The 18,978-nt window shown below is 48.9% G+C and overlaps 1 protein-coding gene across 1 annotated transcript in view; it reads left to right on the top strand.

Moving 5' to 3' along the window:
• The first annotated feature begins 4,302 nt into the window (after positions 1-4,302).
• The window catches only part of LOC146839075 (uncharacterized), a 49,503-nt gene continuing 34,827 nt past the window's right edge, over positions 4,303-18,978 (top strand). Inside the window, exons 1-3 of the mRNA XM_085600197.1 lie at positions 4,303-4,402; positions 4,947-5,057; positions 16,325-16,426. Coding sequence (XP_085456323.1) covers positions 5,009-5,057; positions 16,325-16,426 — 151 coding nt within the window. The 5' untranslated portion in view covers positions 4,303-4,402; positions 4,947-5,008. The remainder of the gene's footprint in view (positions 4,403-4,946; positions 5,058-16,324; positions 16,427-18,978) is intronic.

Raw genomic sequence — 18,978 nt, 5'->3', positions numbered from 1 at the left:
CACACAGTGCTCTGCGGGCGCAGCCTCCACAGGTAGAAAGCGTCACAGCAAACGTGAAGTGTTGCTGCCATCTTGTGGAGTAGAAGGGCGGTACAACTACACAATATTTTACTTCGGAAGCACCGGTGTAAATCGGTTTTAAAAGTTACTCCATGGAGTTTGGTGGAGTGAATCTACCCAGACCGGCGTCGCCCGCCCAAGTCGGGTTGGGGTTTCATTGTCGATGCGGTCACTCGCCAGACCCGCGGCGTACAGTAAGTACCGCCATAAACTGCGGGCTATACTTGGCTTACAGCAACACCCACTGGGCTGGGAGCTTCCACGGGAGCAGCAGGCTCAGCCAGTTCCCACTTGCAACTGGAACATACAGTTCTGTCCAATCACGCATTGAGTGAGGATACCCCATCAAGCTGGGACTCCCCTGTTAAATAATCATGGATGTCTTTAATCAAAAGCCCTGCCAAGGTGTTTGTCTGCACTGACCCGAGCTCCCTGTCCTGCAGTGATCCCTCCCTATAGCACCCCCTTGTTAATATCCTTTCCACATGGGCTAGTGCCTGGAAGTCCTCCAAGAGCTCTGATGCTTCCATCTACTGTGTCTGTGTTTAGTGCCTCTGTGCACTGCATGCCTGTGTCTTGGGACTGACCCATTCACTCTTCAACAGCCGCAGTGTGTTTGGGGCTGTTTTAAAGGCATCTGATAAGAAGTCTTTATTTAAGTCTTGTGGGAGCTGTGCTCAGAGGGAAATCCCCGAGGATGACCCAGACCTCGAGTGTGTGATGATCAGGTTGCATAATGTGAAATACGTCAAAGTTTTTCTTGAGAGTTTTTCAGTCTCATAGCTTTCTCTCTCCTTAGAGAGAAGGCTATGAGACCAAAGCATTTTGAGACCAAATAAGAGACTAAAACATTGAGGCAAAGGCTGGAAGTGCTTTCAAGAAAACATTCCCTCGTCTAAAATGTTAGATCCAAACTCAGCCGGGGCAGAGATACTGAGAAGAAGCAAAAGAGCCCTCAGACAGCTTGTTCTCCCTTTAAGTTGTCCGCTTCTCCCCAGACTCCTTCTTAGGATCCAGGGAGTTCTCTTCCCCTCCTGCCAACATCTTGATAATATACGCATGTAGAGCACGCTAATCTGCAGTGTGTGGGAAGAAAGAGCGGGGAGTTAGAGGGCAGAAGACTAAAGGAAAGTTTCAAGGTTCTTACAGACAAGGAGGTCGTTTTCTATGGAGCGCAGCACAAAGGGCAAGGAGTGCCAAACTTGGACACTCGGATTGGAGAACAACCATCACCAACAAAAGCTTTTACTCTGGCAATAGTGAGTGTCCAAGAGACAGAAGAGCTGAGTCTGACCAGAGGAATATTGTTTAAATCTGTGCTCAGTAAAATCGGGCCCTGATTGAGGAACGTCTCTCTTACAGAAGCAGAGTCCCTACATGACATGTTTGTCCACAGGAAGCCAATGGAGGGAGAACAAGAGGGTTGAGATGCGCGAATGTTTGCAACTGCCTAGTGTCAGGTTGTTAGGCACATTCCAAATTATTTGTAATCTGGATAGAAGATGTTTGGATAAACCCAGGAGCAAGGATTCGCAGTCGTCTAAAAAGATAATATAGTAGCGTGGATCAGCATTTACCTGCACCCGGAGGCCAATGAGAAACCAAGGATTCTTAGAAGTTTTAGAAGGAAGAAGCAAGTAGATACCGTCTTGTTAACAGGGAACGGAAAGGTTGATCCAGCCCCCCCCTAGCTTATCTCACCTGGGGCTCAGCAGTCCACTAGCCCCTCTCGGGGCCCCCCTGATCAGCCTCTCTCAGGTCCCCTAGAGGTGGCTCAGACTTCTGCCAGATCCATGCTTTACCTCTTATTACGATCTCCCACAGGCTATGTCGCAAGATTGAGTGAGTGACAGTTTCAAAAGTTGTGGAAACATCTAATAGGATGAGGGCAATGTCTGCTTCCTCATCGAGGGAAGCTCGTTTATCATCCACAGCAGAAACCAGGATGGCTTTGGTACCGTGGCCTTGTCTGAACCTGGCCTGCAATTTGTCCAGATCAGAGTTGGTTTAGATAAATTAAGATAGCTGGTTGTTGACAATACTCTGGAAGTCTTTGGAAGGGTAAGGGAGAAGTGATCTTGGCCTATGATAGGGTCGGCGCACAGTTTCGTTAGAAGGTGGACCACCAGAGCTGGTTTCTAGTTGAATGGGATCTGCCCAAGATGAAGGGAGTCATGGGGAGACCCCAACTTGGTAGAAGTGAGTGTCACCATGATAGTCGGGTGGACAAGGGATTTAAAAGTGTAAGATTGGGGTTCAGTGGACCAGAAGTATCTTGTTCTGTCATCACATAAGAAACCTCAGGAGAGGAAGAAAACTGATATGAATACGTAATTTTATTAATGGAAGAAGCATGAAGGATTGGAACATCACATTTGTGAGGGGGTGACAGAAGTGTGACAAGCAGGAAGACTGGTAACAGCTGTAATTATTTGGAAGACATCCTTTATAGCATTTTAAGTGTTACTGATGTTCAGTTTAAGTGCTTGGCTTTAGCCTGACAAGTATATTTTTTTGTAGCTGGCTATAAGACTGTGACTTGAGTAATAAGCACTCACTTTGCTTGCAGGTTCTTTAAATCATGATCACTTACTGAGTGAATCAAAGTGCATTGATAATGGTTAACATGTACACCCCTTGACATCTGCGTCATAGGTTTCCAAGCTGTCAAGATCCCCATGGTGGCAGCATCAGAGAGGCTAGGAATTCTGTAGGACATCCGCCTTTTCTGCGTGGTCACTCGTTTTTTTCACCTTCTGCTGAGCCCTTAGAACTCTATGCACTTTACGCCTACTAACCAGCAGTAAAGTACCAGTGATCACCCTTTGAATTGGCATATTCCTAATTTTTATATATAACTGCCTAGAATATGGTACAAAATGCACCCAGGGACTGGCAAGTTAAATGTCACTAGTGGACTGCAGCACCCATTCTGCCATCCACTACAAAAGCAGTGTAAAACCTGCCTTCAGGCCTACAATTGAAGCCTGTTTCTGGTCTTTTAAGCACTGTAATTCAACCTGTCAAAATAAACCCTTTTGACAGGTCAACATCTCCTTTCTAAATATTAATAAATCACCCCCATGTGGGCTTTGTCGCACACAAAGCAGGTTATATGGTATTTAAAAGTAGGACATGTAGAAATGCAGGACCTTATTTAGAGTTCGGCGGACAGTTTACTCTGTCACAAACATTATGGATGTCCCATGCGCCGTATTCCAAGTGCCTTATATTCAATGGCACTTGAACAACGGTGGGCGGGAGATCACCCACGTATGTGATAGAGTAGCCTGTCTGCCGAACTCTAAATCAGGCCTTTAATCTTATCACACCCTTACAGTGATTAGCACCAAAAAGCTTTTTTCCACTGGGCCAAGTCTGGCTGTCCTGTGTAGAAACCCAGAGTACGGATTACAAATCTTAATACTGCATATCGGGAATGGGAACAGCTAGAAACAAAATTAAGCAACTATTTAAATAGTTATCACAAATACAATTCAATGGTGGAGGCTGATATTTACTAACTATTAAGGAAAAGTAACTTTTAGAAAGTTACCTTTTTAAAGCCTGACATTCCTGGAGGCTAAATGTGCATTTGCTCTCCCACTTCTTCCAGACAGTAATTTGCATTTGAATAGGTGTGAAAAGGGTGCAATATTCCTCCCAGGAGCAAACAATAGGCTGACTTGAATTGGCAAAGATTGCACCTCCGATCCTAACAGAAAGTGCCAGGTGAGGCTCTGAGTATCCTTTATCGACATTATATTGTCAAATCCTGCTTGAATGTCAATTGCTACTTGACAGGTCCGTTGTATTTACATGTAACACTGGGGGCCCACTTGAAAGGAAGGGAAACAGGATGCCAAAACAATTCTTGTGAATCCACTGTCTGATTGATGAAAACCCCAACTTGTTTTCTACCAGAAATCTACCACTGGGTTTTATTGTGGGTACAGTAACTCCCTCAAACTGGATTATAGTGTTAGATGTGGAAGGACACTAGGATTACCATAGTACCCTCCCAATGCACACACCCCCAGTACTCAGAAAACAAGTTTAATATGGCTCAAAACCTTTGTCATCTTGTAAATGCCTAAAGTGAACTTTTACCCCATTGGTTAGGGCACACCCTTTGAATGTTTTTTTATTTTCAGAAAGAAAAACCCAAACTGAGAGTCTTTGTTTAAATATTAAAAAATGACCTTCTCGCCCTGGGAGTTTTCTCCCATGGCATGTTTTTTTTTTTTTACAGATTTCTCTCCCCCAATTACCGGGTTTTGCCAACAACAAGGCCATGTCCCGGGCCAATGTCCTCTCGGTGCTAATGCAGAGTCTTCTAAAGGTACGTCCGAAGTCCCAGAAGGAGAGTATTTGGCCCACTTTGGTGCAATGGTATAAGCAAAAGCCAGGAAAGTGGAACAGCAGGGCAGGGCAGTACAGATTTCTATACAATACTAGCAATTCAGTTTATATAAAATGTGCAGGTCACATTTTCTTTAAATGGGGAAACACATTATTACTTACCAATATATTTCTCACACTCTTAAAACGATTGTTCCACTGACAGAAATGTTGGTGTCAGAAATGCATGTGGCTCATATCATTGGCATTGTTATTGGAAAGTGGCAACAGAACGTGGTCGCTGCTCAGGGATGGGGATGAATCTCTGTTGGTTGTAGCCTTGAGTGACTCAATGGAAGCCCCATGTAGAAGCAGCGTCTCCACCAGAAACCATCTCTGCAACAAGGACCCATGTGGACGCAAAGAGTCCAAATGAGGCTTCTTTTGTCTTGTTGCTTCAAAACTTGCAGCAGTGCTGGCAAAGACAGCAGATTTCACGGTCAATGAGGCGATATCATCAAATTTTCACATTTCTATTATTTCAGGAAATGAAACGACTTCAGCAATAACATCAGTTAGTGTTAAAGCTGAGGCAGAGACGCTTCCAATGTCTCCCAAGGACCACGAGAAGGCGGCAAACATTCCTTGTCTCACTGGTAAGAGATGGTTGTATTCACCTTGGCCTTGAGCGGCCCTGAGGATGCATCTGTAATCCCCTGCTGTAGCTCACCATACAGTTGACGCACCTAACCTCTCTGTCATGCCTCTTTAGTGTCCCTCTTTGTACTGTCTTTGTAACTACCACTGTGCCCTTCTCTGCGTCTCTCTCTTCTAACCCCTCATTATACCTCAGGCCGTGCCCCTCATGACTTACCTCAGTCTCCTTCTCACTGTTCTTTCACAGGCTTGTCCCCTCATCGAACTTGCATTATACCCAGCTTGTATTATACCCATCAATGTGCCCCTAATTATTCTCCTTTTGGCACACCTCTTCTGTAATCCTCACTCTGCCTCTCATTCTACCTCTCGCTGTGTACATTATTCTTCATTCACTTGCTGACCCCCACCCCCTGCACCATTTATTCTACCCAACATTATACCCCTCATGTTGTGCCTGTCTTTACCCCTCACTCTATTTCTCACTATGCCCCTCTCTGTAATCCTTCACTGTGCCACTCACTCTGTTTCTCAATCTGCCCCTCACTGCGCCTCTCTCTCTGTGATCCCTCACTGTGCCTGTCCCTCACTGCGCCCTCCCTCTAGTTCTCTCTCTGCCTCTCTCTGTAATCCCTCACTGTGCCCCTCACTCTGGGTCTCATTCTGTTTCTCACTCTGCCTCTCTCCCTGATCCCTCACTGTGACCCTCACTCTGGTTCTCACTATGATCCCTCACTGTGCCTCTCACTTAGGTTCTCACTCTGCCTCTCTCGGTAATCCCTCACTGTGCCCCTCACTCTGCCTCTCTCTATGATCCCTGATTGTGCCCCTCCCTCTGGTTCTCACTATGCCTCTCTCCCTGATCCCTCATTGTGCCCCTCACTCTGGTTCTCACTCTGCCTCTTGCTGATCCCTCACTGTTCCCCACACTCTGCATCTCTCTCTGTAATCCTGCACTGTGCCGCTCACTCTGCCACTCTCTATGATCCCTCACTGTGCCCCTCACTCTGGTTCTCACTCTTCCTCTCTTTGTAATCCCTCATTGTGCCCCTCACTCTGCACTCTGGTTCTCATTCTGCCTCTCTCTGTGATCCCTCGTTGTGCCCCTCGCTCTTGTTCTATCTCTGCCTCTCTCCCTGATCCCTCATTGTGCCCCTCACTCTGGTTCTCACTCTGCCTCTCTCGCTGATTCCTCATTGTGCCCCTCATTCTGGTTCTCATTCTGCCTCTCTCCCTGATCCCTCATTGTGCCCCTCACTCTGGTTCTCACTCTGTTTCTCACTCTGCCTCTCTCTGTGATCCCTCACTGTGCCTCTAGCTATGGTTTCCTGTCTCTGATCCCTCACTGGGCCCCTCACTCTGCCTCTCTCCACGATCCCTCATTGTGCCCCTCACTCTGCCTCTCTCCTTGATCCCTCATTGCGCCCCTCACTCTGCCTCTCTCCCTGATCCCTCACTATGCCCCTCACTCTGGTTCTTATTCTGTTTGTTACTCTGCCTCTCTCCCTGATCCCTCTTTGTGCCCCTCACTATTATTCTCTCACTGATCCCTCATTGTGCCCCTCACTCTGATTCTATCTCTGTAATCCCTCACTGTGCCCCACACTTTGGTTCTCACTCTGCCTCTCTCGCTGATCCCTCACTCTGCCCCTCACTCTGCCTCTCTCTATGATCCCTCTTTGTGCCCCTCACTCTGGTTCCCACTCTCCCTCTCTCTATAATCCCTCACTGTGCCTGTCACTCTGGTTCTCACTCTGCCTCTCTCACTGATCCCTCACTGTGCCTCTCACTCTGGTTCCCCCTCTGCCTCTCTTTGTAATCCCTCACTGTTCCCCTCACTCTGCCTCCCTCTATGATCACTCATTGTGCCCCTTACTCTCGTTCTCACTCTGCCTCTCTCCCGAATCCCTCATTGTGCCCATAACTCTGGTACTCTCTCTGATCCCTCACTGTTCCCCACACTCAGCATCTCTCTCTGTAATCCTGCACTGTGCCCCTCACTCTGGTTCTCACTCTGCCTCTCTCCCTGATCCCTTATTGTGCCCCTCACTCTGGTTCTCACTCTGTTTCTCTCTGTAATCCCTCATTGTGCCCCTCGCTCTGCCTCTCTCTATGATCCCTCATTGTGCCCCACACTTTGGTTCTCACACTGCCTCTCTCCCAGATCCCTCATTGTGCCCCTCACTCTTCCTCTCTCGCTAATCCCTCACTGTGCCTGTCACTCTAGTTCTCACTCTGCCTCTCTCACTGGTTCCTCCCTGTGACCCTCACTCTGGTTCTCACTCTTCCTCTCTCTGGAATCCCTCACTGTTCCCCTCACTCTGCCTCCCTCGATGATCACTCATTGTGCCCCTCATTCTGGTTCTCTCTCTGCCTCTCTCTGTTATCCCTCACTCTGGTTCTCACTCTGCCTCTCTTGCTGATCCCTAACTGTGCCCCTCTCTCTGGTTCTCACTCCGCCTCTCTCTCTGCTCCCTCACTTTGCCCCCCACTCTGGTTTTCACTCCTCCTCTCTTTGTAATCCCTCATTGTGCCCCTCACTCTGGTTCTCACTCTGCCTCTCTTCCTGATCCCTCATTGTGCGCCTAACTCCGTTTCTCACTCTGCCTCTCTCTGTGATCCCTCACTGTGCCCCTCTCTCGCTGATCCCTCACTGTGCCCCTCACTCTGGTTCTCACACTTCCTCTCTCGCTGATTCCTCCCAGTGACCCTCACTCTGGTTCTCACTCTTCCTCTCTTTGTAATCCCTCATTGTGCCCCTCACTCTGGTTCTCATTCTGCTTCTCTTCCTGATCCCTCATTGTGCCCCTCGTTCTTGTTCTATCTCTGCCTCTCTCCCTGATCCCTCATTGTGCCCCTCACTCTGGTTCTCAATCTGCCTCTCTCTGTAATCCCTCACTGTGCCCCTCACTCTGCCTCTCTCTATGATCCCTCATTGTGCCCCACACTTTGGTTCTCACTCTGCCTCTCTCGTTGATCCCTCACTGTGCCCCTCACTCTGGTTCTCTCTCTTCCTCTGTTTGTAATCCTTTGTTGCGCCCCTCACTCTGCCTCTCTCCCTGATCCCTCATTGTGCCCCTCACTCTGGTTCTCAGTCTGTTTCTCACTCTGCCTCTCTCTGTGATCCCTCACTGTGCCTCTCGCTATGGTTGCCTGTCTCTGATCCCTCACTGGGTACCTCACTCTGCCTCCCTCCCTGATCCCTCATTGTGCCCCTCACTCTGGTTCTTATTCTATTTCTCACTCTGCCTCTTTCCCTGATCCATCTTTTTGCCCCTCACTCTGATTCTCTCGCTGATCCCTCATTGTGCCCCTCACTCTGCCTCTCTCCCTGATCCCTCATTGTGCCCCTCAGTCTGATTCTATCTCTGTAATCCTTCAATGTGCCCCACACTTTGGTTCTCACTCTGCCTCTCTCGCTGATCCCTCACTCTGCCCCTCACTCAGCCTCTCTCTATGATCCCTCTTTGTGCTCCTCACTCTGGTTCTCACTCTGCTTCTCTATGTAATCCCTCACTGTGCCCCTCACTCTGGTTCTCACTCTGCCTCTCTCGCTGATCCCTCACTGTGCCCCTCACTCTCGTTCTCACTCCGTTTCTAACTCTGCCTCTCTCTGTGATCCCTCACTGTGCCCCTCACACTCCCTCTCTCGCTGATCCCCCACTGTGCTCCTCACTCTGGTTCTCACTCTTCTTCTCTCTGTATTCCCTCACTGTTCCCCTCCCTCTGCCTCCCTCTATGATCACTCATTGTGCCCCTTACTCTGGTTCTCACTCTGCCTCTCTCCCTGATCCCACATTGTGACCCTCACTCTGCCTCTCTCCTTGATCCCTCATTGTGCCCCTCACTCTGATTCTCTCACTGATCCCTCATTGTGCCCCTTACTCCGCCTCTCTCGCTGATCCCTCATTGTGCCCCTCACTGTGATTCTATCTCTGTAATCCCTCACTGTGCCCCTCATTCTGGTTCTCAGTCTGCCTCTCTCACTGTGCCCCTCTCTCCGGTTATCACTCTGCCTCTCTTTCTGACCCCTCACTTTACCCCCCACTCTGGGTCTCACTCCTCCTCTCTTTGTAATCCCTGTTTGTGCCCCTCACTCTGGTCATCACTCTGCCTCTCTCTCCGTGATCCCTCATTGTGCCCTTCGTTCTGGTACTCTCTCTGCCTCTCTCTGTGATCTCTCACTGTGCCCCTCACTCTCGTTCTCAGTCCATTTCTCACTCTGCCTCTCTCGCTGAGCCCTCACTGTGCCCCTCACTCTGGTAATCACTCTGCCTCTCTTTGTAATCCCTCACTGTGCCCTTCACTCTGGTTATCACTCTGCCTCTCTTTGTAATCCCTCACTGTGCCCCTCACTCTGGTTCTCACTCTGTTTCTCTCTCTGCCTCTCTCCCTGAACCCTCATTGTGCCCCTCACTCTGGTTCTCACTCTGTTTCTCTCTCTGCCTCTCTCTGTGATCCGACACTATCCTCTCGCTCTGGTTGCCTTTCTCTGATCCCTCATTGTGTTCCTTACTCTGGTTCTCACTCTGCCTCTCTCCCTGATCCCTCATTGTGCCCCTCACTCTGGTTCTCACTCTGCCTCTCTCTCTGTAATCCCTCACTTTGGCCCTCACTCTGGTTCTCACTCTGTTTCTCACTCTGCCTCTCTCTGTGTTCCTTCACTGTGCTTCTCGCTCTGTTTGCCTCTCTCTCTGTAATCCCTCATTCTACCCCTCACTCTGGTTCTCACTCTGGTTCTCACTCTGCCTCTTTTTGTAATCTCTCACTCTGCCCCTCACTATTGTTCTCGCTCTGCCTCTCTCCCTGATCCCTCATTGTGCCCCTCACTCTGGTTCTCACTCTGCTTCTCTATGTAATCCCTCACTATCCTCTCGCTGTGGTTGCATTTCTCTAATCCCTCATTGTGTTCCTTACTCTGGTTCTCTCTCTGCCTCTCTCTGTTATCCCTCACTGTGCCCCTCACTCTGGTACTCACTCTGCTTCTCTTTATAATCTCTCACTGTGCCCCTCACTCTGGTACTCACTCTGCTTCTCTCTGTGATCCCTCACAATCCTCTCGCTCTGGTTGCATTTCTCTAATCCCTCATTGTGTTCCTTACTCTGGTTCTCACTCTGCCTCTCTCTGTGATCCCTCACTATCCTCTCGCTGTGGTTGCATTTCTCTAATCCCTCATTGTGTTCCTTACTCTGGTTCTCTCTCTGCCTCTCTCTGTTATCCCTCACTGTGCCCCTCACTCTGGTACTCACTCTGCTTCTCTTTATAATCTCTCACTGTGCCCCTCACTCTGGTACTCACTCTGCTTCTCTTTGTAATCTCTCACTGTGCCCCTCACTCTGGTTCTCACTCTGTTTCTCACTCTGCCTCTCTCCCTGATCCCTCATTGTGCCCCTCGCTCTTGTTCTCTAGCTGCCTCTCTCCCTGATCCCTCATTGTGCCCCTCACTCTGGTTCTCACTCTGTTTCTCACTCTGCCTCTCTCTGTGATCCCTCACTATCCTCTTGCTCTGGTTGCCTTTCTCTAATCCCTCATTGTGTTCCTTACTCTGGTTCTCACTCTGCCTCTGTCTGTGAATCTTCACTGTGCTTCTCGCTCTGGTTGCCTCTCTCTCTGTAATCCCTCATTCTGCCCCTCACTCTGGTTTTCTCTCTGTAGTCCCTCACTGTTCATGGTTGTCACCTCCAACAAGTTCTGCTCAGCACAGAGGTGGTAGCTCCTACCTCAGCTCTGCAGTGATGGAGGATGAACAAGACTGATTAACGTTCTACAGAGGGAGCTATTGTTGCATGAGCAGCTGCTCACTTGCACTTTGATTTACATGCTCTTAGAATGACCCTTTCTCTCTGCTTCAGTAAATGTATTAAAATGCAGCTCACAGTCATGAGAGTATTATTTTATCCCAGACCCAGAAATAAGTTTAAGCACAGCTCTCTTCTTTGAGGCACACTACAGACTGCTCCTGCTTCCTGCCTTGATACAGCTCACTCATGGAGTCTGAAGAGGCAGCAGGGCCAGTATAGGCTCAGATAAAGGTAGTCCTGCATGCTTAAGGGACTGGCAATGAATGCAGAAAGTCCTCTTTTCAGGTCCCTTGCATTACTTGAACGCTTCAGGCAGTAAGCTTCTAGTACTGGACACAGACTGTCCCCTCCCCAGAGCTTGTACATTACTTATGTCCTTCTGTTGTTACATGGCTGACTGCGGACGCAGAATGTCCTGTGCTTGTGCTAGGTCTATTACCTATGTCTTTTATCTGCTCTGTCCCTGACACTGGACCCAGAGTGGCTTCTGTTCAAGCCCAGTGCTTTATTTATGTCCTTCAGTTGTTGTGTCTGTGGTACATGGCCGCCAGTGTCAACTTTTGAGACGGGACACGTTACTTCTGCTTTTCAGCTGTTAGAGAAGCCTTCTGATCAGTTAGTTGAATGCTGTTGCAAAAGTATGTAGTGAGCCCTGGGTTATTTTCTAGTCGCTTATTTTGAAGGCAAGAACCTGTATAAAAACTTGTTTGGACGGAAATGTTCCCCTCTCGGTGTCCAGTCGTGATTCCCTGCCCTGAGTGCCTGATTGCAAGAATCTGGCAGAAAAGGCAAAGATGAGGGCAGGAAAACAAGCAGAAGAGGCAAAACAGAGCAGGGAACGAGCAGAGGAGGCGCAACAGAGCAGGGAACGAGCAGAGGAGGCGCAACAGAGCAGGGAACGAGCAGAGGAGGCGCAACAGAGCAGGGAACGAGCAGAGGAGGCAAAACAGAGCAGGGAACGAGCAGAGGAGGCAAAACAGAGCAGGGAACGAGCAGAGGAGGCAAAACAGAGCAGGGAACAAGCAGAGGAGGCAAAACAGAGCAGGGAACGAGCAGAGGAGGCAAAACAGAGCAGGGAACGAGCAGAGGAGGCAAAACAGAGCAGGGAACGAGCAGAGGAGGCAAAACAGAGCAGGGAACGAGCAGAGGTGGCAAAACAGAGCAGGGAACGAGCAGAGGAGGCGCAACAGAGCAGGGAACGAGCAGAGGAGGCAAAACAGAGCAGGGAACGAGCAGAGGAGGCAAAACAGAGCAGGGAACGAGCAGAAGAGGCAAAACAGAGCAGGGGACGAGCAGAGGAGGCAAAACAGAGCAGGGAACGAGCAGAGGAGGCGCAACAGAGCAGGGAACGAGCAGAAGAGGCAAAACAGAGCAGGGAACGAGCAGAGGAGGCAAAACAGAGCAGGGAACGAGCAGAAGAGGCAAAACAGAGCAGGGAACAAGCAGAGGAGGCGCAACAGAGGGCAGCAAGTAGACAGGCAGCAGAGGGTAGCAGACTGCGGGCAGTCTGGACAGGAGAACTGTCACAGGGGGACCTGGCACGAGGACCTGCAACAGTCCTGGACCTGTGGACTGAAGGGGCACACCAAGTGTAACCTCAGTTTTCAGACCATGGACACCGTCCATGCCATGGGTCTAGCATGTAGATTGATTGGGGCCGTGTCCCATGTTTTGTGAATCAGTAGTTGTGACCAGACCTTTTTATATGTGTCCCCGGAGTGTTTGCCTCCCGGCTCATCTGTGTGAAGTTCTGCTTTTATACGTTCACCCAGGCCACAGTGACGGACCGGCTGCTTCGCTCACCTGGCATTTCCCTGGTAGGCTGGAGGCCTCGGAGGCCAGATTTTAAGCCCCACATCCGCTGCTGGTGTCTTTGTCACTTATTTCAGCAGCCACAGTGGGAGGCATGAGCAAAGAGAGAGAAGGGAAAGAAAGGATGGCGAGAGATCAGAGAGAGAAAAAGCAGAGAAGACAGATGGGGCGAGACAGGAAATGGATGGATGAAAAGGGCTGGCGTGCGCGTTTTCACCAGAGCTGCTTTTGGTTCCCAGTGCCACCCTGCCCGACCTTGCTCTAACTTCCAAAGTGTCCATGACCTGTGAGGAACATGCATAGTGTGTCTCAATAAACCAGAATGATGGAGCCCTGTGGCTGCCATTTTGGAAGCCCATGACCTGCTCATGTACACAGGAGGGAAGTGAGGTTGTTTTCCTAGACAGCGAAAGTGTATTGCTGAGATTCCTAAAGCTTGACAGAGGAGACCACTGTGGGGAAAGAGGAGATGGGTCTGTTTTAAGAATTTAGTTAGATCCTTGTGCTGCGAAGGGCTGCTCGTTAGTTTTCCTGTGCACTGCCTTCGGTAGATGGGGTGAAGGGTCTCTGTACAGAGAGTGAAGAGTCCTTTATGTGAAGCAGTCCTTTTCTCAGTTCCCTGGTGACGTGTGTGAGGATGTTGAAAGGCAGGTGCAGGAAGCTCACACCCCTTTGTGCCTCTGTTGTGGGAACTCCAGGCTCAAGACTACGCCGCTTCTGAAAGAAGAACCACTCCAAATTTGTTCTGAAAGTACAGAGAATCCACACCCACATATGCCTCAGCGGTATAAAAGTAGGAGCCACTAATCCACTTATTATTACAGTTCCAAGTTCTCTTTGACCGAGGAAGGGACTGCTGTGCTAGTAGAGCTCCTGTCTGCCTGACACCCAGCCGCCAAGAGGTGAGGTCACAACACCTGTAGTCTGACTTGGAAGTAAGATGCTGCTCCCCTGTCCTCAAGCGCCTGGAAGCCAACCTGCCTGCAGAGAGAGGGAAGGAGCTTGCCAATCTTTCAGAAGTTGTTAGTGACCAGGGAGAGTGAGTAGCAGCTTGACCTCAAAGCATTGAGAGTCTGTCTGCTCAGGAAGACTTAGGGGAGAGATCTGTGTGCTCTAAGAACCATGAGTCCTTCACTCCCAACAAACCGTTAGTCAGGATTGTGGCTGAGCCAACTGTGGTGCCACATTTTCATACTATGCCCAAGTGGCCTGTGCCTCAATATCTGTGGACTGTGCCTGAGTGGCCCATGCCACTAAATTGACGAGGTGTCCCTTGATGGAGTTGTGCCACCTTCAGAACGCTGCATCATAGGGTCCCGTGACCCTAGAAACAGTGGCCCGTTGACCCACCTCATCTGAAGCCCAGAACCAGTCAGACCCTTGCAATGACTCCAAAGCCCACACACCTGCACAGGGTTTGTGCACCTCCATTGCTTTCTGCTTCAGCTGGCATGTCTCTTCTGAAAGAGAGCGCACCAGAAGCAATGACGGACTCTGCTGCGGAAGAACAACCCGTGGGGACTCGTAGGTGAACCGAGTGCATGAACTAAGAGAGGTAAACTGCACCAGCAATGAGAGAACTCAGATCCAAGCTAAAGGGAGAGAGATTACTCCGACCCCTAGGTATAGTGGGTCTGCGCAAACACAAGAAGATGGACGGAGTGCTTAAACTTTTCAACCCCTCACCCTCAGTCAAGAGATCTGGGTGAAATCCATCGCGCCCACCGAGCTCTCACATCTGCTGCATTTTGTGTCTAGTATCTTACAAAGTCAAGTTCTGAGTTGGACATTCCGTGATGGCACTGCTGGGTGATTGTTGAGTTCTGAGCTTGAGAAGCCTGATCGTCGTCCCTTTCACTGGGTGGAGGGGGGGTACACTTGGCCTAGTCTGCAGAGCCACAGTAGGAAGGACCCCGGGCATTAGAGGCAAACTACCCCAGCCCCAGTGCTCAAGGCCTACTAGCCCTTGGCACACCAAGCGGGCTCTGAAGAATTCCACCCAGGCTAGTTGGAGTAGTTGATGTGTGTAATATTTATTAAAGTTATGAAGATATGAACCTAAACACACTGACATAGCACATAGGGCTGAAAGCCCTTAGCAGTCAAAGTGTAAAAATAGTACCGTCCCTCAGCTGACTCCTTTTTTTCCTCGGATCACTGTCGCTCTTCAGACACATTAGTGTAATTTCTGTTGGGCTGTGAACATTTCAAGCACATACATGCTTCAGACAAATTAGTGTCATTTCTAATGGTCTGCGAGCATGCCAAGCACATACATGTTTCAGACACATTTGTGTCATTTCTGCTGGAATTTGAATAGAATATGTGACGTTACAACGCGATCATTTACATTGCGGTATGTTACATCGCAGTTATTACAACGCAAGTCGTTGCGACTTGCGCTGGAGTGCGCTGGACTTAGGAATAGTATGATTTACTATTCCAACTATAGCCTACGTACCAGTAGGGAAGGTGTTGGAATAGTAAAACATACTGGGGCATATGTATCAAAGGATACATTTGCGATTCTCAAATAGCGATTTTTGAAGAATCGCTATTTGAGAATCGCAAAACGCTATGTATGTAGGATTTGCAAATAATTTTGCGAATCCTACATATTGCTTATTTGCGAATCGCAAATTGCGAATCGCAATTAAGGAATACCCCCCCATTCATTCCTATGGGCCTAGAGGCCCATAGGAATGAATGGGAAGACATTCTCAGTTTGTGATTCTCAATTAGAGATTCGCAAATTGAGAATGCAATTTCAAGGGTGCCAGGGTGTCAAAAGGACACCCTGTTGCACTCCTGAAATGTGCATTTGTGCACATGTGGCACACATACATGCCCTAAGGGCATGTATGTGCGCCACATGGCTCTTTGAAAAAAACAAAAGAGTGCATTTTTCAAAGAAATTGCAATTTACCACCAACTTGAAGTCGGTGGTAATTTGCAATTTCTTAAGGAGAAATCGCACAACTTGGGTGCTTTTTACATCACATTTAAGGACTTGCAATTTGCGATTCCTTAAATGCTTTCACAAATAAGGAATTGCAAATTTTGCGATTCCCTATTTTGCGTGGGCCTTTTGGGATGATACATCCCAAAAGGCTTTTTCCCGTTCGCAAACAGGCCGATTCTGAGAATCGGCCCGTTTGCGAACGGGAAATGGGCTTCATACATTTGCCCCACTATTCCTTAGTGTATAGCACCATCCAGCGCAAGTCATTGTAGCGACTTGCGTTGTACTGACCGTGATATAAATGTATCGCGGTGTAACGACTGCGTTGTAAAGGTCGTTCGCCATTTGAACATGTCTAGCACATACATGCTTCAGACACACTTGTGTCATTTCTGCTAGTCTGTGAACATGTCTGTCACATACATGCTTCAGACACATTAGAGGTTACCTTCCTTCCCTCTCAACTGTGCTCTTTCCTGACTGGGAAGGAGGTCAGACCCGCCTGTCTTCAGAGTTATACATCCCCCTAACTCCTCCCCCCCCCCCCCTTCCCACTGTTTATCCCCTCCGGCTCACTGAAAGGGCTTTTAGCAAAATTCTGGACACAATGTCCTGGCCTTTCCTCTGTGGGGATCTTTCAGGCGCTTTTGAGTCTCATTTCATTTGTTATGTTTTTTCCAATAATGGCAGATTCTAAGCCTCCTCTTTTATCAAGTGACAAGGAAGGGTCCCAGCACTGCTCGGTGGACTGTCCGGACCCCGAGAAGAGTCGAAGCATCAGGATTCTTATAGGTGAGTGTATATCCCCCCACAGTGCAAGCATTCCACTTCCAAAGTGTTCTACTAGTAATAATACTCCTTTGTGGGTTCGATCTGCTTGCCTCCAGTTTGTTACTCTTTCCTCCTCTGTTCTCCAGTCGGTGTTGCGGCTGACCCTTTATAAACATTACTTCAATGCTTTCTTCTTCCTCTGTTCCTTTGGCAGGCTCTACTTTCCCTCACCTCTGTATTGTTTTCTTCATTAGTCCAATACCGGCAGGACCTGCACATAAAACTACTTATGACGTTCATGTTTCTAGTTCTCCTTACTTATCCTCCTCAAGCGTCCCTTCTCCCTCTGCGGTGTTGTGTAATTTGCTGATGCGGTGCACTAACGAGGGGGTTGGCGAATTCAAGTCGGGGTTTGGAGCCGTCTCTGGGCCGCCATTCTGGTCTCAGCACATACAAAGAGAACGCGTAAGAGGGCAGAGAATAAACAAGGACAGGCCCTGTCATGTTTGTATGCCTGCATATATTCACCGTTTTAGCATCTTGGTAGAATTCTACCTTCTATTTGCAATTTGGTGCTTGTAATCATATACATTTGCTTCTGTCTATTGATTGTCGCAGTATACATGTTTTATACTAGAATGGCGCTGGTTCAATAAATGCTTCTTGAAAACGTCCCCAACGTTTCTTCTGTGTATCTCTCTGAGACTAAGTGAGCAAGATTGACTGAGCGAAAAGTATTGTACTGTTTTCATGACTCCTGAAGGGGTTGTCATGTTCAATGGTTGCCAGAAACTATTCGCTCCTTGGTAGGGTTTGGGGGCTTATAGTGGCACTGTGAGCTAGCTGCTCTATAGGCTGAAATATCCTGTGGAGGTGTCCGGAATCAGTCTAGACACCAATACCACAGATATGTTGTTCAACAAACGCCCTGATCCTATGTATTTTTAGGAACTACACAACATCACCTCCCCTCGCCAATCGGCTCTATCCCACCACTCCTCACCACCCCGCTCTCCCCCACCTGCCCTTCCATCCCCACTCTACCTCACCTGCCCTTCCTACCCCATTCTATCCCACCTGCTCTTCCCTTCCCACCCCATTCTACCCCACCTGCCATTCCCTTCCCACCCCATTCTACCCCACCTGCCCCTCCCTTCCCATCCCAACCCATTCTACCCCACCTGCCCTTCCCTTCCCATCCCACCCCATTCTACCCCACCTGCCCTTCCCTTCCCACCCCATTCTACCCCACCGCCCTTCTCTTCCCATCCCACTCCATTCTACCCCACCTGCCCTTCCTACCCCATTCTACCCCACCTTTCTTTGCCACCCTGTTCTACCTCACCTACCCCTTGCCACCCCATTCCACCGCACCTGCCCTTCCCACCCCATACACTCTAGCCCCTGTAAAAAAGAAAAGTGGACCCCTAAACGGGGATGAACTCAGAAATCAAAAATTGGCCTGTAAGCGCTTAGAACAGGCTTGGCGGAGAGGTTACAAATGTTCAGATAAGGAAACTATAGACATAACATTGCCATCACAAGGGGCTATTGCTGGATACAAAAGAAAAATTTTTGCGGCGCAAATCTCAGAAGCCAAATCCAATTCAAAAGAACTCTTCAAAACTATTAAGAAACTTGCCACTCCTACCGTCCCTAAGAGTTCGAGCAGCCCTGAACTCTGCGATAAACTGGCCGGTTTTTTTGAACAAATGGTGGAATCGATTTTCTCCTCTCTTACCTTAGCTGATAGAAAGGAGAAAGAGCAGCCGCTTACGGCAAAACAAGAGAGTTTCAGCCCTATACCGGTCTTAGACCAATTTCTACCTCTTGGGATACCAGTTATGATCAAACTCTTGAGTTTGTTTCGATCTGGGGCTTTCAGAATTCATTGAGATAGCACTTACACCCCTGTTGAATGCCATATTTAGCTTCGGCATTTTTCCCAGTATGTGGAAGAAGGCTTCCATCCTTCCCCTACTGAAGAAACAGACCCTTGACCCAAAGGACCCAAATAATTACAGGCCAATATCACGGCTTCCACTCCCCGCTAAGGCCACGGAAAAAGCCATGAACATTCAACTCAGTGCGTTCCTCCAATCAAATAAGATACTTGGCCCGTCCCAATACGGGTTTAGAGCAGAACGTAGCACTGAGCTGGCCCTAATCAAATCCACAGAAGAAATCAGGGAGGCCCTGGACAGGGGAGGCAATGCAACACTACTTCTGCTGGATCTGTCCGCGGCCTTCGATGCGGTCCATCATGAAGTTTTGATGGACCGGTTGTCTGATGTGGGGATAAAAGGATTAGCCTTGAAACTCCTGCAGTCGTTTCTCTCCGACAGAATGCAAGCTGTGGATCTGGACAGCTGCAGGTCAAAGCCTTTCTCCGTCCCATGTGGTGTGCCACAGGGCTCGTCCCTCAGCCCGACGCTCTTTAATGTGTATGTGGCCCCCCTGGCTGGAGTGATAAGATCCCTTGGTTTCCAACTCACCTCCTATGCAGACGACACTCAAATTGTGTTGTCACTGAGAGATGGGGCTGAAAGGGAAACAGTGGCACGTTTCCACGA

This window comes from Triturus cristatus, chromosome 4_2, assembly GCF_964204655.1.
Source record: "Triturus cristatus chromosome 4_2, aTriCri1.1, whole genome shotgun sequence".
Classification (NCBI taxonomy): Eukaryota; Metazoa; Chordata; class Amphibia; order Caudata; family Salamandridae; genus Triturus; species Triturus cristatus.
This window is presented reverse-complemented; position numbering and strand designations above follow the sequence as displayed.